Raw genomic sequence first — 23,591 nt, forward strand, 5'->3', positions numbered from 1 at the left:
CGTATTACAAAGGCAAGCCGCTCGATTTATTACTAATAACTATACTTCTAGCGGATCCAGTCCTGATGCGTTACATCAAATGCTGGAACAATTGGGAATTACCAAGCCTTCTCTGGAGAGCGCAGAAGACTACACGTACCGGGGCTTACTTTGATTATATGGTAGTGGAGGGCAAGTACCGGCCATTAACATACGGGCAATGACCTACCCCTCAAGGCATTAGACGATCTGTAAGAGCTAATACATAATTAAGACCATTATAGTGAAATTTATAATATTGTGGAAAATCCCTGTGTGGTAATTAATAAAAGTTGTTAACAGTATATGTTAAAAACAGAAAACTATAAAATTCCTTCTTCATCAGAACAGTGTTAGACTGGAATAAATTAAGTGACTCTCAAGTGTGTTCATCAACAGTTCAACAATTTAAAAACTCTATAAAACTTTGTGACTAAGGCGCACTCCCTTCACCGTCGTGTTAAAGCCAGATTTTGGTCTCTACGACGTACCCTCACAGATACAGATACAGATAGTTGGGGATGGGGTGTGAGGGAGTTAGCTGGAATTTTGCAGGACAATGCATTTATGGTTGGATCGATACTAATTAATTTTAAATCCCTTCCAGTACCCTTTGTCATGAAGAACTCTACCAATAGATGATGGGTTTGTAAATAAATTCCTTGGAAGATCTATGTATGAAGCTTTATAATTACAAAGTCTCTATCGGTTCTTACAATAGGTAATTAGTTAGATCTACATAAGTAGTTTCAGGCTTGACTCAATAGATTTGTTAGAATTATTAGAAAATATATGGCAAGTCTACAGCGTCATTGTTATTCTTAATTTAATACCTCGCAACCTTAAACAGTGCAGTTCGTAGGAGTAAAGTCCCTTGGATTTACGTGCATGCAATTATAATATCGTCTGAAATCCAGTATTTGGGTGTAAAATGGGAGGTTTTAAGTGTGATCATCTGCTAAAAAGGGTTTGTTTAATAATTATTTATCACATTTTATTGTTCTAAACTACTGCCGAGCGACAGTTAATCAGATACAAAATGGTTAATAAATCGTAATGTCATAGTAGTCGGATATGATACTCATGTGCAAATTTCGGATGTACGATTTTTTAGCATATGATTATGAATTTATCCAATAACAAAGCTCATCATACGAAAATGTCTCTCTGGTTTGCAAATTAAAAATTAAAGTTGTTTAAATGATTCCGATTGTTGTTCCAAGTAGATCATGCATTATAACATGCATCAAGGACATTTAAAAAAAAAGGTTCCAAGTTCAAACTAGATCTAGAACATTAATATGATAATATAAAATCGGACTAAACTGGATTATCAACAACCCTTTAAATAGTGAAATTAATGCTGACATTCAACTGAAAGTTGATCCAGCAATAACTGTTTTGTTTAATTACTGTTATTTAATTATTTTTAAATAAAAAATTATAAAAAAAAATACATTGATAAATTTTCATGACATCATATAACATTTTGGGAAAAAGCCCAAGGCATAAATAAACTGCATTGAAAATACATGTAACCATAGCTACCACTTTTTTTTTTATAAAAATCAAGTAAAATCAGTTCAATTTTTCTCTAAATTGGACACAGTTTGATTTTTTTGGCTGTTGTTAGGGCATTTATTTTTCAGTTGGGTGGAAACTTTATGATGATTTGATATGATAATATTTTTATGATGATTTGATATGATAATATTTCTTGACAAGTTGGTGCTGATTAAATGTACTGAAGAATTTGAAAAAATGGAAGGATATGACAGGGATTTTTTTTGGCTTATTTCATAGCCGAAATTCGGTCATATTCCCAATTGAAAATAGTATATTATTTTCCCAACCAACAAGAAAAAATTCCCAATTGAAAGTTACAAAATAAAAATATGAAAAACAAAATGTAAAATCTTTGAAAATAAGGGCTTCTTCACTGTTATTATTCTTAAATGTATGAAGATGTTGTCCTAGACAGTGATTCTCTGCATTCATTTTATCACTGCAAAATTTAAGTCATGCATTTTTCCCCAGTTTTTAACAAAACATCGCTGAAATTCCCAATTCCATGGGTATGGGTCATGTTCCCAAAATCCTGGAAAAAAACCCTGTATGACTAGACAAAATATAGAGGAGTCATCGATAAGGATTTTTGTATTGATATATCGGTAATGAATTATCGGCGATACAGCGATATATCGATTGCCAGGCTAAATTTTAGCTTTCAAGTATTTTTAAATGTTTCCTAAGGACACTGACAAAGCAGTTATATATAGACAAATGCAAAAAAGATAAACTATGAAAACTGAACAATTTGTTTCTTTTTTATCATATAGCTATAAATGAAAACTAATGACTAGTAACTATAAAGTTTAAAGCCTTTTCCATTTTACTTTAGTTGTTGTTGTTGCTATTATGTAGTTACTGATCATGCTAAATCCCGTCCTTGCCGTTACAATTAGGCCGGGTTTAATTGGCAAATTATAGTGTGTAGAACCTGAATAATTATTTAAGTTTAACATTTTGTAATCATAAATTTTTCAAAGAAACACTGACAAATTTTTCTTGGCATTTCTACACATCCACTTAGCAGACGTGCGAGATTACAACGAAATTAGGCAGCATTCGTTAGAGACACTGGGAGGTAACTTTGGCATTGATTTCCATTTTCATTTTAGATAAAAAAATGTTTCTGGCATTCATAACTTTATATGTCGCTTTTATTTTGATGTTTTGCGACAGTAAACAGGTCTGTCAGTTCTATAAAACCTGTTTGCTGAAGTCTCTTTAGCTAGAAATTATATATGCATTCGATATCCGATATTTAAAAAATGGAATCGATATCGAATCGGATAACAAAGATCGTTGATACACCGATATCGATTGAATCGATGACACCCCTAACAAAATATAGTTTCAACTACATAAGCATATACTTTGAATCTCACTGTATGACCTTTTATTAGCACAGTTTTTGTTCAGGTCATAGCTGTGTTAGCTTATGCAGGAACTAGATTTAAGACAATCTAGAATCACACCGCCAATTACAACTGATGTTATTTTCACAGACTTTTCTAAGACATTCAACAAAGTTGACCATCTGAGGCTGATCTATAATTTAAAAAGCCTAGATTAAATCCTACACTATGATAAGCAGAAATACTTAATAGTGAACAAATACTTCAGCATTACTATCTCCCCAAGCCTTATCTAATTTAAACACCTCATTACCAGCACTATAAATGTAGGAGGAATTCAGTATTTCGGGCAGAAGAATTTCAAGAATACATCTATGGCTGCAGTTCCACTTTCATAAGCTACATGTAGCTGGAAAGTTTTCTCATAAAAAGAATCCAAATTATGGAAAAGTGGAGGTCCCTTGAGTGCAAAGGTGAAATTTGCAAACTCTGTTCTAATGAGACTAGAATAATAAAAGGTGCAACCTCACAGTCTGTGATGGAATTCAAAATCACATGGGCATGCTATTTAAAGTCTCACTGTCAGGCTACAAAACCCAAACCCTTTTTAAAAAAAAAAAGATTTAATTGGAAACATATTGGATTCAGTGATATCTTTTTACTTCATATTTGTCTACAGGCATTTGTTTTTAGCTTTTATCTCTTGTTTGTACCAGTCTTGATTGTAAATATTGATTTTAATATAATAAATCTTACGATGTCCTCAATTTTGAATTCCTATCAGTATCAGTAAATGAGAAATCTTTCTTATCAGTAATTTCAAAGGTTTAAGTTCAATCAATAAATGTATAAAGCAGACAGAAATACCTGATTTAAGACATAAATCATGTGTTTGGAAAAACTGTCATTAACCTTAACCCTTACCATACTAAATATCTTAACTAGACTTGCCAATCTGTCAATCTGGACAAAACCATTCATGTTTTAAAGAACAGAACAGAATCTTTATTTCTTGGTTTAAGCATAAAAAGCTCATCACCATATAACATATACAAATAAAACATATAATACATAAATGACAAATGACATTAACATATATAATTGCAAAATAATGGTTTATGTAATGTGAGAATGTTTAATGAGATAAGAAATTACTTAAAAAGTATATGGATACAATATAATACACAAGAATTTGTCAATCTTTACCTAACTTATTCAATTTAGGGACAATATCAAAATAAGTACTGACTGAATAGCAAATCAGTGCAGACCATGATCAGATGACAGGGATGTTCTGGCTTATCTTGGTCTGTATTGGTTGTATGGGTAGAGTCAGTTGATGCCAGGAGCACAAATTCAGTCTTCAGTGTTAAAGTTACAGCTATAAAACACGATATTGTTGAAGAAAAGAGTATCACTTAAACCACCCAAAAAAATTCAGTGATCAATATTTCCATGGAGTGAATAATTATTCAATAACAAAGTTGACGGTATCTACTATCTCCCTCACAAAAACCTTTTTTTTTTTTGAAGAAACTTCAAAAGTTAGTTTTTTTGCCACTGTGACATCAGTTACAGGATGTAAGCATTTAAAGTAAAAAAAAACTTAAATAAAAGTTAAAACTATTATCAAAAAAAAAAAAAAAAAAAAAAAAAAATCAGAATATTTATGTATTAAAGAAGAAGATATCCCCCCACCTCCTCCCAAAATCAAAATATAGTTAGCTCCTATCTCTTGTATTTTTTGTGGCATTGAGATGACATAAAAAATCTCCAGTCAATACCAATAATCTGTCTAGCTGTTAGGGAGGCCTGTACTTAGAACAATCTGATCGGCCAATTTACTGGTGACTGCTTATTTTCATTATGCCCCCGCCATAAAATGGCCAGGCATATAGTGGTATACCCTGATCTGTCATCATCAGTTTCCATTCATTATCTTAGCAACAGCCACGCACATTCAAATTTTAATAATATATGGATATATATATATATCATAGATATATGAATGTCAAGTTTAAATTGGTCATGGATCGATGACTTTTGACAGAGTTATGCCCTTTGAAATATTTTTCAGTTTCCGTTCATTATCTTCCCAACAGTTGTATTTTTTCAACTCAAATTTTCTATATGGATATATTAAAGGAATGCTCAGGTCAATTTTGTATTTAGTCATGGTTTGATTAAGTTTGACAAAGTTATCCCTCTTTAATGTTTGAAATTTAATGTTTAAAATTTGAAATTTTCAGTTTCTGCACTCTTACTTTCGTAGAAATGTATATATAAGGTCGAAATGGTATGTGCAGGTATCAACCAGAAAATACAAGTCGAGTTTGAATTTGGTTTCACCAAAAAAATTCAAGTGGAGTTTTAATTTGGCCATGGTCAGATGTTTTTTGATATGCAATTTATGCAATTTGCAAAAGGTTAATGCCGACTAGTTTCATGTCCTTGAACTTTAGATATGAAAAAATGGTTTGTGCACACAAATTTGGAACTAAATATTATAACATTTGAAATTTTGGCTGCATGCTGGGCATTTGTGGTGTTACGACACATTTCTAATTATTTTTATGTTATCTTATTGTAGGAGTAATAATAATAATACAAAATAAAATTACCTGTATTATTACGTGTATAAAAAATAATTAAACATTAAATTACATGTATAAAAGAAATAAAATTAAACAGTAATAATGATAATACTAAGGTTGCATGTCAACTTTATCTTTAAAACATTTCAAATTTGGGATTTTAATTAATAATATTATTATGTTCTTCAAAATAAAAAATAAACCTGTGGCATATACTCCAATGATCTGAGTACAGAAGTGCATGTTTATTACTGCTAAATATTAGTCGATGCTTTGACATCATTAAGTGTTTAACTTTGTTTAGCTAGTGATGGATATTTTATATAAATATTTTAATTTGGTTGGTTTTAATGTGGATTTTCTTTAAAGTTTTGATGTCTTATATAAAGGACTGTAATAAGTTTGTTGATGAAGTTTAATTTAAAATATTTTACAATTTGCTATTTTTTGAGCAGTTAGAGTTAATCTGGAAAGTTTAAACTTGTGCTGACAATTTATAATATGCATGAGTGTGCGTGCTTGTGTTAATAAAAGAGTATGAGTTATTTCAGGCTGTTCCTGATAGGTAGACAGTTTGTTTGTTTCATATATAATGATAAAAAGAAATTATTGGCAATGTACATAATTGAAAGGAAGATGTTCATAAATTTCAGAAAAAAAAGCGGTAAGGCCCATGTGGACAAAGTTCCGACAAACATCATTAAACATACTGAATAAGGAATAATGTAAATTGTTTTCAAAATTTTCTTTCATAATTTATGTTTGTGAATCAACGAAAATAGTTACATCTTACAGGTTTTTTGTTGTTGTTTTTTTTTTTCGAAATTGGTGCCCCCAAAAATACTCCTTAGGGCAAATGGTTGCTCTATCATGTTTTCTTCATTTGGATACTGTCATAAGTGTGGTCCATATATCCGACATGACTGTATTTTCAGAGTGATTGTATTTTCAGAGTGATAAAAAGCAAGTTGATAAAGGGGAGTACGAGTTAGCTGCCAACCAAAGTCCAGACCTGAACGAGTCCGACTCTGTCAGCGATGATAGCGTCGACTATGCCCGCGGTGTGTGGAACAGGAAAATTGAGTTTATACTTTCGGTGGTGGGCTATTCTGTGGGCGTGGGGAACTTGTGGAGATTTCCATATTTGGTTATGCAGAATGGTGGAGGTAGGTGACAATGTTAAAAATTAATTTGAAGCATTTATCATAAGGTAGCACATTTTCTAAATTCAGCCCATTATGTTCAAGTTACAATATTTGCTATTGAATTTTGAATAAGATTTTTTTTATAGATCTTTTGCATAATCTTAATTAGGTTTAGAAATGCCAATGAATGTTAAGTTTATACGAATTTATTTTAGTTCGATTGTTGGAAGCTAAAAGCTTATTGAAACACTCTAATCCGTTCCTGGAACCAACCAGTTCTAAGCAGTGAATGTAAAGATTCTTGCTCAAGGAAACAACGGCTTGCTAATGATGGGGTTTGAACCCATGCGGCCAACAATCCTTAGATTACTAGTTTGATTTGTTAACCACTCGACCATACCTCCACTCTAAAATAAGATAAATTTTAAGGATCTATCACCTTACATACAAAAATGCAGATAAAAGGAGATATTTAATGTTAATATGATAATTCAACAAGGATGTTAACTATTATTCTAAAATTTAAATTGTTATTTTTCAAATCATTCAAAAGTTGATTCAACATACCGTTATTAAAAATGTTATAATTCAACAAGGGGGTTGGTGGGGGTAATTATTATTCAAAATGTATTATTCAATAAGGAAAGTAATTCCAAAAATATTTTGTAATGTTAATTTTTTTAAACATTTTGTAATTATTTTTTTTAAGGAAGAAAAAAGTTCTTTGGTTGTGTTTGGCCGAGTGGTTAATGTTGTTGACTTCGAATCCGGCAAGGGACTTTGTATTCTTTCATGTGAGGAAGCTATCCAGCTAGCATATGGAACGTCGGTGGTTCTACTCAGGTGCCTGTTTGTGCCTGAAATAATGCACAGAAGGGCACCTGTCAGGTCTCCAGTAGTAAAGCTGGAAAGTTGCCATATACACTATACTGTGTTTTTCTATGTAAATCCATCCAAAAAAGAATCTTTTTAAATAAATTCAAATTCAAGAGTTAAATCTGTCTTAAAGAAGTTATTTCAACAAGGGAGATAATCATATTTAGGAAAGTAATTCACCAAGGGAGGTAATTATTGTTAGGATTTACATTAATTCAACTTCAAATTTGGTCATGGTTTGATGATTTTTGGGAGAGTTATGCCCTTTTTATTTAAAAAAAAAAGAGAAAAAATGTCAGTTTCCGTTCACTATCTCCCCAACAGTTGTACACTTTCAATTTCAATTTAAGATATGGATATGTTATAGGAATAAGCAAGTTAAATTAACAGAGTTACCCTTCTTAAACTTTCAAAAAAAAAAAAAGGAAATTTTCAGTTTCAGTTCTTTACCTCCACAACAGTTGTACTCATTCAACTCAAATTTGACATAAAGATATAGAGATAATTATATCCTTTTTTTGTGTTGCCTCTACGGAGTAGTGGCGACATATAGGGATCACTTCTCCGTCGTCTGTCTGTCTGTCTGTCTGTCCGTCCGTCTGTCCGTCCGTCAGTCACAAAACTTGTCCGGACTACTCCTCATAAACTACTGGTGCAATTTCATCCAAACTTTACAGGAATGATCAGTACCAAGTCTATTTGTGCATATTGTCAGCATTTTCCGGTTCAATGATTTTTGTCAGAGTTATGGCCCTTTAATAATTTTTAATTTTAAAGTTTGTCCGGACTACTTCTCTTAAACCACTAATGCAATTTCAATGAAACTTTACAGGATTGATCTGTAGCTCAAGTCCTTGCGCATATTGCACGGGTTTTCCGGTTGAATGATTTTTGGCCGAGTTATGGCCCTTTGATAAAAAGGTGTTTTTTTTCTGTGTGTTGCCAGATACGCAAAAGCTTGTCCGGACTACTCCTCATAAACTACTGGTGCAATTTTATCCAGACTTTACAGGAATGATCAGTACCAAGTCTAGTTGTGCACTGTCTGTCCATCTGTCACAAAATTTGTCCCAACATGAAATTGGCCATCATGAGGCGACACATGTGATTACTGATCGCTCTTGTTATGATTTGCAAATGTAAAAACTCATTTCCTCTTGTTTTTTTCCAGGTGCATTTTTGATACCTTTCTTCTTCTTCCTAATATTCTGTGGAGTACCTCTGTTTTACCTTGAATTATGCTTAGGACAGTTCTCTGGAATAAGCTGCCTGTATGTGTGGAAATTTTGTCCTCTGTTCAAAGGTAAGGTAATAGGTTACATTGTAATCCATTTGTAAATAGTATATATCTTAAGTTGGAACATCGCCGTATGTCTCACAACTGTAGGTTTGAGATGCACAAGTGTCATTAAATGTCAGATTCAGCATTCTACATGTGAGTAAGCTATCCAGCTAGCTTACAGAAAGGCGGTGTTTCTATTCTGGTGCCCGTTTCTGCCAGAAATAATGTACTGAGGAGCACCTGAGGTCCTCTTCCACCAGTTAAACTGGAAAGTTGCCATAATTATTACCTATAATGTGTTGGTGCGATGAAAACCCAACCAAAAAAATTAAACATTGCCATATGACCTTAACAGTCAGTATTACTTAAAAATCCATCTATCATTTGGTAGAGCATTCAAAAAAAGTTGAGCTATTATGATTGCTGCATTGTCATTCAAAAACTTTAATGTAGCTCATTATTTAACATTTTCAACATGAAACTTGGAATACTTGCTTCTCATGTTTTGACAAGGGGCATAATTATGAAAGCAGTATGATTGGAGTTATGCCCCTTTTTAACTTTAAATTTAACAGACAAGCATTAACACCGCATTCGGGCTCTTCTTTATTTTTATGCCCCCCTTCAAAGAAGAGGGGATATATTGTTTTCCTAATGTCAGTCAGTCTGTCGGTCTGTCCGTCAGTAGACCACATGGCTTCCGCTGATTATCTTGAAAATATTATCACAAAGTCTTCATATTTCACATATTGATTGGTCATAACTAGTAGATGACCCCTATTGATTTTAAGGTCACCAGGTCAAAGGTCAAGGTCGAGGGTTTTTGAATGGTAGAGGATTTCAGCTCATTATCTTGAAAGATAATTATCACAAAGTCTTCATATTTCACATAGTGATTGGTCATAACCAAAAGATGATCCGTATTGCTTTTTGGGTCACTAGATCACAGGGGCCTTAAATGTCAGAATAGTTTCTGTTTATTATTTTGATCACAGAGTCTTCATATTTCTAATATTGATTGGTCATAACTAGTAAGTGACCCCTATTGATTTTGTGGTCACTAGGTCAAAGGTCAAGGTCACAGGGGCCTTAAATGTTTCATTATCTTGAAAACTATTTATCATAAAGTCTTAATTATTTCTTTTTTTTCCATTATTGAATACTTCTATGTACCCATTTATGGCAAATTTTTATTACAAAATTACCAGTAATGTGAGTCAAGGGCTAGAAAGGGGGGCATATGTGTCTTGACATTTCTTGTTTTGGCTCTTAGATCCAGTGCTATAAAAAAGAAATCTGATCTACCAAATGTCAATTTAGTTTGGCCTAATTTTATTTCTCTTCATGAAATTTTTGCCCTTTATGAATTTGCAAGCTTGCCAAATACAATGGTTAACATAACAAGAGATGGTGGTATCTTATTATGTTATGATAAAAAGGTCATATGTTTTTTTTCTTTGTGTTTTTTTTTTCAACTGATGTTTACTGTTCATTACCAGTTAGAATTTTAACACAAAACCGGCAGGAACCAAAAGTGGTTAACCTTGACGACCAGTAAAGAGCCAGGTCAGCTATATGATGTATGTTTGTCATGACATTGTTTGCTTTTGTTATTGAAATCCCTCCAATTTTGAATGGTCTGTTCCAAATTCAAACTTGAGCAGGTCCATTTCTCAAATTTATTAGGTTCAGGATTAATATATGATACTAAAGCAGTTAATAATATGTCAGTGATTTTCACCTTATATAGCAGAGGCCTATCAAGGGCTTCCCAATCGAAATTTTCTTTACAAATAACACTTACCTTGATATTATTTATACATTTATGGCTTATCATTATGTAGGTATTGGTTACATGATGTTGGTGGTATCATTCGTATACTGCTGGTATTACATCATGGTGATGGTCTGGGTGATGGTATACTTTGTTCAGTCCTTCAGTGCGGAGCTGCCGTGGGGCAAGTGTGGGCAATGGTGGAACACGGACTCCTGCATTACCGGGCTTGATACCCTAAGTCAGCAATGTGGCGCAAACTGTACAACAAACTCAACATTTATCAAAGTGAATGCGTCAGATTTGGGGAGAACGGCTAGTAAAGAATTTGGCAGTAAGTTAGTCCAACAAAATGAACAAAGCAACACTATATTTTGCATTTGCTTTAGTTTTCAAGAAGGAACTCCTTGCTTTGAAGTTTTGTACAGATGAGTGGTTAAGATCACTTCAAACTATTTTGCCCCTGACCGTTGTTGGTTTAAATCCCATAAGAAACTGAATTCTTTCATGTGTTTGAAAGATTTCCAGCTAACTGACACAAGGTTGGTGGTTCTACTTGGGTGCCTGCTTGTGCCTGAAATAATGCACAGAGAGGCATTTGAAGTCTTCCCCCAAATGGAAGGTTAGAAAGAACCCATATCTGCTAAAAGATGTCTGCAAGGCTTAAACCCAGCTAAAAATAGTTACATATGTAATTAAATATTGTATCAAAATATTGACATGAGTACTGTAGCTAATTATAATTAATTGTCTGATAAAAACGAATGTTATTGTGTACTTTATAAACTGTAGAAGTAATTATGTAAATATTAAATTTAACCAAAAATAATTCCATATTATTCAGCTGCTATTGTCAATTTTTGTTTTCAGTTATATATGTACTTTCAGTAGATGTATTTATTTTATGAAAATTCATCTTAAATTTAAATGTTACTGGTTGTTTTTCAGTCATTTTTTGCTTATTATCACACGCATTAGGGCTATTTTAATCTCTTGCCAGTTTTGTTAGCTTCTCATCTTTCCTGATTTTTTTTTTTTTTTGTTATTTGCATATGAGCTGCGTCATGACAAAACCAACATAATGCATTTGCGACCAGCATGGATCCAGACCAGCCTGTGCATCCGCGCAGTCTGATCAGGATCCTTGCTGTTTGCTTACAAACCCTATAACAAGTAGAGAAACTGATAGCGAACAGCATGTATCCTGATCAGACTGTGTGGATGAGCCGGCTGGTCTGAATCCATGCTGGTCGCAAACCCATTATGTTGGTTTTGTCGTGACGCGACTCATATATATTTAAATATCGAGAAAATCTAGGAGCAAACAGGCCTTCATTTATATTTATGCTATAAAAATGTAATAATAGCTGCTGAAATTCAAAGTATGTGGGGCTTGGTTACTATACTGATTTTTTTCCTTATTATGTGCATAGAAGATTTACATGAAAAATAAATGATCATTATTTATCTAACTTATGTATGAATTTAACAGAACTGACAGTAGAAATTTCTGAAATTTAACCTCACCAAGTCTGAAATATTGATTTTGTGAAATTTTGGCCTCACAAAAATATTTGATTTTACAGTACAGTTTATAATGTATGAAATTACCTTGTAAATAGTGAAGTGAGGAGTGAACTTAACAAATGTGATCTATGTATAAACATTTAAAATATCACAAAGTAGATCTACATGTATTAGTATAGATGTACTAAAACTCCCTTTGACAGTCTCTGGGAAAGTAGGGCATAAAATGCATAAAAAATGTATTTCAGAAATAATTCAAAAAAAAAATTACAATAAAAATATTTCCCATTGTATTTTTTATGTATGTCTGTGCTTTTTCCTTAAAATTAATTTGCAATAAATTGAAGAATTTACTGTCCTATTACAATTATGAGATTTTTTGCTCTTTTTTTTATGATTATATAATTTCAGCTCTGACCTCAGATCAAAATGAGTTATAAATTTAGCCAAATATTTTTTGTCAAAACATTGTTTATGATATTTTTAGATGATATTTTGGAAAAGTGTAGCCCAAAATTGTTTTGCTAAAACATTTTATGATACTTATCGTTTTTCCCGAAGAATGTTGAATAATTTAGATAATGACCTTGACCGTATGTCTATTTTCAGTCGATATGTGTTACACAAGTCTACTGGTCTTGAAGACGTGGGTACAATACAATGGCATCTAGCAGTGGCCCTTATTGTGGCCTGGGTGGTTATATTCTTGTGTTTAATGAAGGGGATCAAGTCTGTGGGGAAAGTGGTGTACGTTACAGCTGTATTACCATATATTCTTCTCACAGGTGAGTGTCATTTGAGCCGCGTCATGACAAAACCAACATAATGGGTTTGTGACCAGCATGGATCCAGACCAGCCTGCGCATCAGCACAGTCTGATCAGGATCCATACTGTTCGCTTACAAACCCTATAACAAGTAGAGAAACTGATAGCGAACAGCATGGAACCTGATCAGACTGCGTGGATGCGCAGGCTGGTCTGGATCCATGCTGGTCGCAAACCCATTATGTTGGTTTTGTCATGACGCGGCTTATTTGTTTATTCAAAGTACTCAGAGTTTCCTTTTTATTTCATATGTTAAAAACTATTCAAGGTTTGTTGAATTTTCTTCCTTCTTTAGATAACCATGTTCCCAAAGGCAAAATGCATATTTTTCCAACTAAACCAGTGTTTTTCTTTTTCCCTCTTTTCTAAGCGGGTCTGGTATTGAACATGTTTCAAAAGGCAAAAACGCTGTTTTACCCAAAACGGTATCTAAAATTTCCAAAATTAACCTATTTTCATGAAAAATCTCAAATGAGTTGATATATTGTAAACTTTTTGATATAGGTATTTATGTGTACTAAAGCTTTTGTTTATAATTTGCACAATTATACAGATTTAAGGTTTTGATTTAAATATATGAGCTCTGGAGTCTCGATTACAGTTCAAATGATTTCAGTCTAAAATCTTTGTATCAAGAGCCTGTGGCGGAATGGTTTAGGTCATTGACTTTAAACCACTTTCCTCTTACCTCGGGGGGTTTGAAACCTAACAGGGACTTTGGACTCTTTCATGTGAGGAAGCTATTCAGCTAGCTTAAGGAACATCGGTGGTTCTACTCAGGTGCCCATTTGTGCCTGAAATAAATATTTTTGATAAAGGTCAAATGTCAATGTGATAGTTTGACATCATCTGTTCAAAGCACAGGCACGAGTATCGGACCTGGGAAGAAAAAATATGGCCAGATTGATTAAAAAAACCTGTGATCATCTTAAAAGTGTAAAAAAAAACCAAAAAATTTAAATAATGACCCCCTTTAAAAATATACTATAAGTTAACTTATAGTATATTTTTAAAGGGGTTCAATATTTACATTTTTTGGGGATTTTTTGACACTTTTAAGATGAACACAGGTTTCTGTATCAATCTGGTCATATTTTTTCTTCCCAGGTCCGATACTCGTGCCTGTGGTTCAAAGAATGTTAAATAATCAAATAATTGAATGATAATAATCAGTTAAATTATAGATGAATTTTAGACATGTTTTTATTGCAGTGTTTCTAGTGAAAGGGCTAACTCTACCAGGAGCTATAGATGGCATCACATATTATGTCAAACCTGATTTTTCTATCCTCAAAGATGGTCAGGTACAGCATAATAATGTTTTACCTCAAAAACTTTGCCAGAATTGCCTGAGCTGCATTATTAAATAATTGATATTACAGGGATCATTCTGGTCAGGATTTTTAGTGAGAGATTTTCTCTCATTTGAGAAATTTTAATGAGAGAAATTAGATTTTCTTGAGAGATTTGATTTTCATGATGGGCGAGGTTAAAAATATGGAAATTTCTAACTTTTTAAAATCACTGTACGTATAAACATTGTTTATCTAATGAGGATATAAGAAGATGTAGCTCTGTTTATTACAGTGATTTTTGTTTTCTCTTTTTTAACACATCCTATGCCTTTTCTTTTGTGAATTTTTAAACATAAAAAATTCTAATTGTGAAAATTAAATATAACACTTTTATTCTGAAATATGAAAGAATTATACATGTATATCTACTACAACTATTATTTGCAGCCAATGTTCCTAATGGACAACACTGTACTGTACAGAAGTGATTGTTGAGATTTGAAGAATATTTTTTATAACCTAAAATTTTATTTTCTTTATGATTCTCTTCACACACCTCCCTCCATTAAAAAATATTCATTGAATATGTGACCTGAACACATAATGACAAATATCTCCATACCCACAAATAAAACAATACCTAAAGTAATTTTTATTCATAAACATCATTTTCAGTGTTATAAAACACCTTTAAATAACACTCAGCTTCCTTTTAGGTTTTTTTTTAATCACAACATCGCGAAAATATGTGACAAATGGATATTTGTCTGTTTTCCGCTGAAACATTCACAATTCTAGCTGTTGCTGATTGCAATTATATAAAATTAAATATTTTTGTTCAATAAAAGAATATTTATTATCGGCTATTTCATCAGGAATCGTAAAACAAAATTTTTAAATTTGCTTTTTACGGCAAAATTTACCGTGGTTGATGTGACATTTAGAAGACAAATTTTACCGGTATTTGTTTTTGACATGTCCATTTTTATGTTAGTCTGTGTCTAACAATTTTTATTAAAATCAATTAAAAGTGTTTTGTGTAAATTCTCGACTTACAGATAGATAAAGGTTAGCCATCATACCGTATTTCTGTACGGTGAATTTGCGGTCTCTGATCGGCAATTATTTTAGGCTAAATAATTCAAAGTGTTGGACTACTTTATGGAGTTTTTTACACCGATTTCATTAATAAACAATTTGAAATTAAATTCTTGATGGGAATCGTGAATTTTACATCATATTTTTGTGTAATTTTAGCATTATTTAGATTGTGATTAGACATTTTCTGGCTCAAATTGCCGTGCGAGATTTTCTCTCATTTCACAAATTTCTCTGAGATTTTGGTGATTTTCTTGCGAGAAATCGCGGAAATCGCCCCCTAGAATGATCCCTGATATTAATTAACATTGGACTTCTGCCTATATATTTTGGCAAAATGCCAGTAATGATCTAATTATAGTAATAAAAATTTCTGTTTTTAGTAACATTTAACCAAAAGTGTATGGTCTTTTTATGTCCGTTTGTTCTGATTTTCAAATTAAAATTATAACATGATGAGGAGTATATATTACCTGAAATTATGTAATGTAATTTTTTTCTGTTTGAATTATTTTGCTCAAACTAGGCATTTTCTTGATAAAATTTATGTACCAAAAAGGCTGAAATAAAAGGTGACAAATATATCATTTTATTATTTCTTAAAGGTGTGGCTTCAAGCGGCAGTGCAGGTGTTTTACTCTCTGGGACCTGCCTGGGGAGGTTTGATCACCATGGCTAGCTACAACAAGTTCAATAATAACTGTTTAAGGTAACTTGTAACATGTAACTAATGGACCTTGTGATTGTTGAAATATATAGGCGTATGTTAATACAAAGTTGGTACTTTTAGGTCAAGCATAGGTAAAATAAATTATTTAGCTGTCAATCTGCTATATGTTTACATGAAAACAGATCAAGGGTGCAAAATCAAGTGTCCATATTGCCCAGGTTGTCCTACAAACTGTAAGGACAAATGGAATCTCAAGAATTTACTATATTAATATCATATGGACCAGTTGAGATGTGCTTCAGATAAAAACGGACAAGTAAGACAAAATGAGATTTTGCAATTTCTGGTAACACACTTACATGGAAATAATTAATTGAAAATTTCTAACTAATAACAAATGTAGGATGATCCTCTTCTGTTCATCATTTCCGGTACGTTATTGGTGCTAGCATCACCTTCCACCAATAAACTAGCTGTATAGCTGTTCAGTCCTGTTACGAAATAATAATATCTGTCATATGTTGCGGTTTGGACTGGAATATCCGTCCCGAGGGGACCCGCCCATTGGGCGGTAACGAGGCTTGCCTCATCCTAAGCACATATTTCCCTTCTAAAACGACGTCATTTTAAGTTCATTCATAAAGTGTGCTACAATGACATTGTTGTTTGGCACGCGACTCATCTGGCACCTCCCCATGCCAGATTAAATTTCCGGCATGAATAAAACGCACGGAAACGCCAGTCTGCTATGCAAGAATAATTTAACGTTTTTATTCAGATCAAAACACACATCAATTTGTGGCATAATGATTGGAACAATTGCAGAAATAATGCACAGATGTTTGAAAGTACATTATGCATGGAAGGGCACCACCTGAGATCTTCCACCTCCAGTTAACCTGGAAAGTCGCCATATGACCTATACTGTGTTGATGGGATATTAAAAGTAATCAGACATTTTGTTCATGGCCTTTCAGGGATGCATTGATATGTGCTGCAGCAGACGGATTTACAAGTTTCTACGGTGGTTTTGTTATCTTCTCTGTGATTGGTTATATAGCAAAGGAGGCAAATATGGACATAAAAGATGTAGCTACCTCAGGTAAGTTATAAATTTAATAAAGTAAAAAAAAATGAATTATGTCATTGTTTTAAATTAGTTAAACAGACATTTGTTCTTTAAATGAAGTTCTTATTTATGGTCAGCTTTACTGTGAAGCTGGTTTTTATCTTAATTCATTTTTCACTTTCAAATTTGCTCAGTACTGGTGTCAATTAAAGAAACGTGGTCATAATTAAATCAAAGTGAGACACCGCAACCACTAGACAACATTTCCACTTTATTTTGAAGCTTTTCCAACAGTCATTTGTCACAGTGATAGAAAAATTGGAAAATTGGCTGACACTTACATAATAATATTTACACTAACACATGCTTACACATACATAATATCTTTACACTTAAACAATATGCCTACACTTACAGAATATGCTTTCACTTACATAATAATGCTTACACTTACAAAATATGCTTACACTTAAATAATATGCGTACACTTACACAATATGCTTACACTTAAATAATATGCGTACACTTACACAATATGCTTACACTTATATAATATGCGTACACTTACACAATATGCTTACACTTAAATAATATGCGTACACTTACACAATATGCTTACACTTAAATAATATGAGTCAGTCTTACACTTTTCTTTACTGAATCATAAGATATCACTTGTAGCCCCTAGTGGCTTAGGGGTTGCCTTTAAGAGTTGAGGCATCAGAATTGCTTTAAGGGTTGATGTGTCAGAATTCAAGCCTAATAACCATTTACCCCTGCATGATTGTAAGAGGCGATTAAATGGGTTCAGAAAACTGAAGTTGATGCATCTGTAAGCTCCAGAAAGTGAGCTAGTTATGACCGTTGGTGTTGCTTAAGGTTTGTAACACCCACATTTTGTAAAAAACACCTTTCCTGATTCTGCACCATATGGCCTAAATTGTGTTTATGCGCCTTAATTGTAACCAAAGAAAACTAACAGATATCCCTTGTGTTGTGTCATAATTTGCATACAAGTCTAAGATTATGAGAAAATAAAAAAATAATAGTTTTACAGTGAAACATCTGCAGAGAAATGTAATTTTTACATCAGTATAAATTCTTCCCAAAGTAAGATTTCAAAATAAATAGAACCTCTCTTTAGCAACACCCTCTGAGTAACAACCAAAGGGGGGTTGCTCTGTGGAGATTGTACTTTACATTTGAAGCATGGTAAACTTATAATGTATTATGGCATACCGGTGCAGCTTTTGTGACTCAGTAAAAATGATATTGCATGGCGGTGCACATGTTTGAACGTGATGTTATTTGTGTTATACAGACATAGTGTAAAGAGGTGCTATATTTTAGCATTACACTATAGGCGCGCCCATGAAAAATGATTCTTTTGCTCTTTAAACAGTTTATTTTGGGTATGTGATAAAAAGAACAAAAAATTGTGTAGGTTCTGGCTCATTCCTGAATTTATTGAATTAAATAATATCATGCTCACCAGAGGGTCGCATAATATAATTTTATTTTTAACTTGTTCATAAATTAGGTATTGAACCTAAACTCATTTTATATCCTCTATTTCTACACTATTTCAGGTCCTGGCCTAGCTCTAGTCATTTACCCTGAAGCAATAACAAAGTTACCTATACCTCAACTCTGGTCAGCTCTTTTCTTTCTAATGCTAATATCACTAGGTATTGATAGTCAGGTATGTATTAAATTTTTGTGAGGCCATTTTTTACCTCGATTATTCAAAGAATGGGGTATGTTCTACTTGCTCATGTTTAGTATTTGAAGTATTTTCAAGTATTCAATCCTCTGTTAAAAATAACCAACAAACAGTAACTGCTAAAAGTCTGGTCATAGAAGTGCATGCATGCCTTGTTCTACTTATGACATAAGCTTCTTTTTATAATATTATCTACAGCTGCTACTAGTCTCTTGATATAAAGAGTACAAATTGCATAGGGTTTTCATAATTGCTGCATAAACATTTTCATCTGATACTTCATTTCAGTTTGGTGTGTTCGAAACACTGTCAAGCGGATTTCTGGATACATTCCCGAAGTTAAGAAACCGTAAAGTATTAGTGACAGGATGTTTCTGCGTAATTTTGTTACTGTTGGACTTACCATACACTACAAATGTAAGAATTATTTTTTTCGTTACAATAAACATGTACAACTTCTGCAGATCAGTATTTTATTGTATGCTTGTATGCAAAGAAAGTTGTCACTGAGAGGTCTTGCTCTAGGGTGATTAGATTTATTATGAAGTTTTTTGCTGGGAAGAAATGAAAAAAGGTAATTGCCCTAAATTACAGGGTGCTACACTGTACTATATATAGTAACAACAGTAAAAGTAAAACATATGTACTTGGGTTAAACCTTTCCAATGACATATTTGTGACATAAAAAATTTTGATCATCTAGAAATGATACCAAAGCACCACAAGCGGTGTTAAAGCTTGTCTGTCAAAATAGTGACTTTTGACAAAAATTAAATGTATTAAATAATTAAAAAGGGGCATAACTCTAAAAATCAAGCTTTCAGAGTTATGCCCCTTGTCTAACAACTACACCTTGTCAGCATAAGCAAGTGTTCTTAATTTCATGGTGATAACTTTTAATATTGAATGACGACAACAAAGCTGCAGCAATAATAGTAGCTCGACTTTTTCTTTAAACAAACAATCTATCAATGATATCTGCAGTATTTAAATGCCATCAGGATGAAAAAATAAAATGAAAACTTTATAATTATGATTGTCATTGAAATATATTTTTTCACTTCTTCTTCCACTGTACCATCAGTTTTGAATATAGAATGATTCAACTTATTCTTATCAAGATTCATAATTTTTACTGGCAAAAAACATGTTATAATGTTCATCACCATGCTCAGCAGGTCAATAAACAAATAATTACAGAAGTATATACATAAACGTAATGACGACACTAGATATATATAAAAAAAATTTTAAATGATGAATAAATTATTGTACCAATTATCTGTTAAAGGAATAATATCTGTTTTGTTTGTTACCACTTCTTGTATTATTTTGCTTATTATGTAAGGAACAGAATTGACTTGATTATGAACATTATTATTATAATTTATTTCAATATATATTTTACAGTGTGGTATATATCTATATCAGTTGGTAGACTGGTATTTTGCAGCATTCTGTGTGCTTATTATATCTTTCCTGGAGTGTTTCCTCATTGCCTGGGTATATGGTAAGTATGCATACAACTGAAATGTACATTTCCATGATTCGTAAATTTTTAATCACAAGCTACTGTACGTTGTCTCCATAGAATATTAAAACAACCAGTGATTATATAAGGAAAGGCAGTCATAAAGCAATCTTAAATGATTTTTTAACCCATTACCTGCAGGAACCATGTAATTAGTCTTTGCCACCAAGCAGGTCAGCTTGTGCATCCAGACTGTATACTGCCATGCAAGCAGTTCCAGTGCAAAAGCAGTACCTGTTACTTTCGTATAAATTGCATTCTTTAAACATTGGTATCTATCACATAGATGCGTGAACTAGACAAAATATAAGTGTCAGTTCCTAATTGTAAGTCACTGACAAAGACCAAGATCTGTAACTCTAATATTGATATTCATTCAATTCTTCTTTATTCTCCTCATCAGAGTTTTAGACAACACAGTGTTCATGCTAGCTAGATTGTCTTGAATTGATGGCCAAGGCAAGTCAACATTGTGCTCTGCATGTGTTTAAATAATACCCAGAGTGGCACCTAAGATCTGCCTCCATCAGGGAAATTGAAAAAGACTCCAAATGACCGAATTACAAGTGTCTTTTAGACTAATAACCAAACAAAAAAAATTACAAAGCACTTATTATTTGGTAATCAGTCTTTTTTGTTAAAAGCATGTTATAATGTTAGTAATTTGAATACAAGTTTACTACTATGTTTCACAGGTGCAGGAAGATTTTGTAAAGATATCCAGCTGATGATAGGAAGATCTCCGCCACTGTTCATAAGGATCTGTTGGTGTTTTGTCACCCCAGTTATTTTACTTGTGAGTATAGATTTTAGTTCATAATGCATCAGGCAATTAAAACACTAGCAATGCAACCAGTTTGCATTGTTTCAGGTTATGTAGTTTAATTTTTCCTTGACGTGTTTGATAATATTTGTATACATCAGAGTTATCCTAAAGATATATCTTTTATTATTTGTTGCTTAATTACAGTTCATATTTGGTTTGATAAGTGGGTAAGATTTAGATTTTACATTTAGGCGGACATTTATTTTAGTGGTATTTGGTGACATTCAATTAGTGACATTAATCATGTCTGTTATTATTTGATAATTCTGGTGATGTGCTAGTAGTATATTCAAGTACAGACAAACTTTGATTTTGTATTGTGAGGCATTTACTTTTGGACTTTAACTAGATACATTAGTATAAATTTTTCTGGTGATATTGCGACCAGTATACAAATGTTTTTATTTTTTGGTGATATTGACTTTATGACATTACTATGTCCAATATATTTGACTACAATTTCTATGTCCATCAATATATTGCTGGTGATATGCTTTCAGTTTGTGTACTGCCAGACTATTTTGTATTTTTGGTGATATTTACTTTGTGACATTAACTATGTTCATTGATATTTCTGGTGATGTGCTACCAATATGTAAACTGCCAGGCTATTTAACTATTTTTGGTGATATTTACTTTGTGACAATTACAATTATTTTACACATTTAAGATTACATTTCTGGTGATGTGCTACCAGTTTACATGTATATACTGCCAGGCTATTTTTTCTAATTTTTGGTGATATTTACTTTGTGACATTTACAATTATTTTACACATTTAAGATCACATTTCTGGTGATGTGCTACCAGTATGTGCCACCAGACTATGACGGGTACAAATATCCAGTGTTTGCCAAAGTATTAGGGAACATTCTCGCCATGATCCCAATCATTCCATTACCGGTTGTCATGATTTATCAAATATGGCAAGCCAAGGGCTCATTTAAAGAGGTAAATTATACAGGGGGTATCTTTAATATATGTATATTTTAAAATATTAAAAAAATCAAAGTTTTATAAAATATACTCTTTCTTTATATTGTAACACACAAATTTAATAAAAAGCAGAATTTAGTTTGCTGGAAAAAAAATATGTCAAATTGCTTTTAAATTTGTTATTTTTTAGACATACAGTACTAAACATTAAAATACATTTGATACTTGTTTTCTGCATAAAAACCTTTTTTCCAAAGTAGATCTACATGTAGTAAAAATGTGTAATTTTCAATGTATAATTTCAGCGTATTTTATTCCTGTTAAAACCAGCATCTGATTGGGGACCCCATTTGTCACAGTATAAAGAGGGATATACGGAACTTCATACAAAATCCACAGACGGGTTTTTACATCTCGTAAAACAGAATCTATTGGGAGAACAAACAATTTAGTGACCATGAATGCTTGAGAAATTCAGCCATAATAAAGACAACTTGAATTTTTTTATATGCGATTTGAGACAAATGCTTGGTTTTTGCAGTAAAAACATTTTTTGTCACAATGGGCAGATTTAATCTTGACCTATTTTTAGCACTTAATTTGTTGATATAGAGATCTTATAAGCATCTGAATGAGCTGGAGGAAAGAAATCTTTCTCAATATTTTGCTTATTAAATTTATATAAGATGAATGAAAGGAAATGGTGACAAAGTTGACCAACTGTTGATATCTTAGTAAAGCCATTTTTAAAAAACAAACAACACAGTTTCAGCATTATTACATATCTTTTAATTCACTGTCAGTGTTAAATATAAGTAATTTTATGTTTTAGCTTATATATAAAGTGCTTCATTGTTAGCTATCTTTATCTATTTCTTCATTTCTTTTATATTGCATGTATTGTTTTTTATCAGTATTTTTTACAAGTTGTACAAATTTATGATTTGAGATATGACATTGTTGTAGGAGTAATAGAGTTTACATATTTGTTATTGATTTCTCGCGTTTGTTTTATGCATATGAGATATAAGAGCAATTATTTGGTGTTTGTTACATATGAATTTTATTTATGTACTAAGTAGTAAAAGTAATACAAAGGTATGTTGATTGTAGATTAGTAAGAATATCCTGTTGCCAAAGATTTTAATTTATAAGCCTTTGAATCAATTTTGATATTTTATTTTTATCAGGTCTAAGTGGGTCTTTCTAATGACAATATCTTGTTTTTGGGTACTTCGGGTAATTTTTTTCCCCGTCAAATTGTAATAAAAATGAAAATGACAAATTTTCACATTAACTAAACTTTCAAGTGTGCATGGCCGTCAAGGTTTAAATTAATGATTAATGACAATAACATCTAGGTCAATCTACAATGACCTTGACACCATATATGACCTTGACATTCACTGTATCATGTTTTTAAAAATATGTTAAAGATGAGTATAGATTTAGAGTGTGGACTTTTTTGTTTGCATAGAGA

At 32.3% G+C, this 23,591-nt stretch overlaps 1 protein-coding gene across 1 annotated transcript; it reads left to right on the forward strand.

The window, feature by feature from the left end:
- Positions 1 to 870: 870 nt before the first annotated feature.
- On the forward strand, positions 871 to 22,868 carry LOC132736622 (sodium-dependent proline transporter-like). The gene is made up of 14 exons (XM_060723783.1): positions 871 to 985; positions 6,486 to 6,699; positions 8,726 to 8,857; positions 10,681 to 10,948; positions 12,747 to 12,922; positions 14,176 to 14,267; positions 15,962 to 16,065; positions 17,004 to 17,128; positions 18,685 to 18,797; positions 19,107 to 19,235; positions 20,229 to 20,328; positions 21,045 to 21,145; positions 21,959 to 22,126; positions 22,417 to 22,868. Exons 1-14 carry the CDS (start codon positions 950 to 952, stop codon positions 22,561 to 22,563), a joined length of 1,905 nt encoding a protein of 634 aa, XP_060579766.1. The 5' UTR covers positions 871 to 949; the 3' UTR covers positions 22,564 to 22,868.
- Positions 22,869 to 23,591: the final 723 nt, after the last annotated feature.

The sequence above is a fragment of the Ruditapes philippinarum genome, unplaced genomic scaffold (assembly GCF_026571515.1).
Source record: "Ruditapes philippinarum isolate M1 unplaced genomic scaffold, ASM2657151v2 ctg1774_1_1_1_1, whole genome shotgun sequence".
Classification (NCBI taxonomy): domain Eukaryota; kingdom Metazoa; phylum Mollusca; class Bivalvia; order Venerida; family Veneridae; genus Ruditapes; species Ruditapes philippinarum.

What these genes read in the sequence shown, in the direction of transcription:
- LOC132736622 (XM_060723783.1), top strand. Translation starts at nt 950, where the DNA reads ATGGGAGGTTTTAAGTGTGATCATCTGCTAAAAAGG. An exon ending in GTGATCATCTGCTAAAAAGG is followed by an intron (nt 986 to 6,485) that starts GTTTGTTTAATA and finishes TTGTATTTTCAG; the next exon opens with AGTGATAAAAAGCAAGTTGA. An exon ending in GGTTATGCAGAATGGTGGAG is followed by an intron (nt 6,700 to 8,725) that starts GTAGGTGACAAT and finishes GTTTTTTTCCAG; the next exon opens with GTGCATTTTTGATACCTTTC.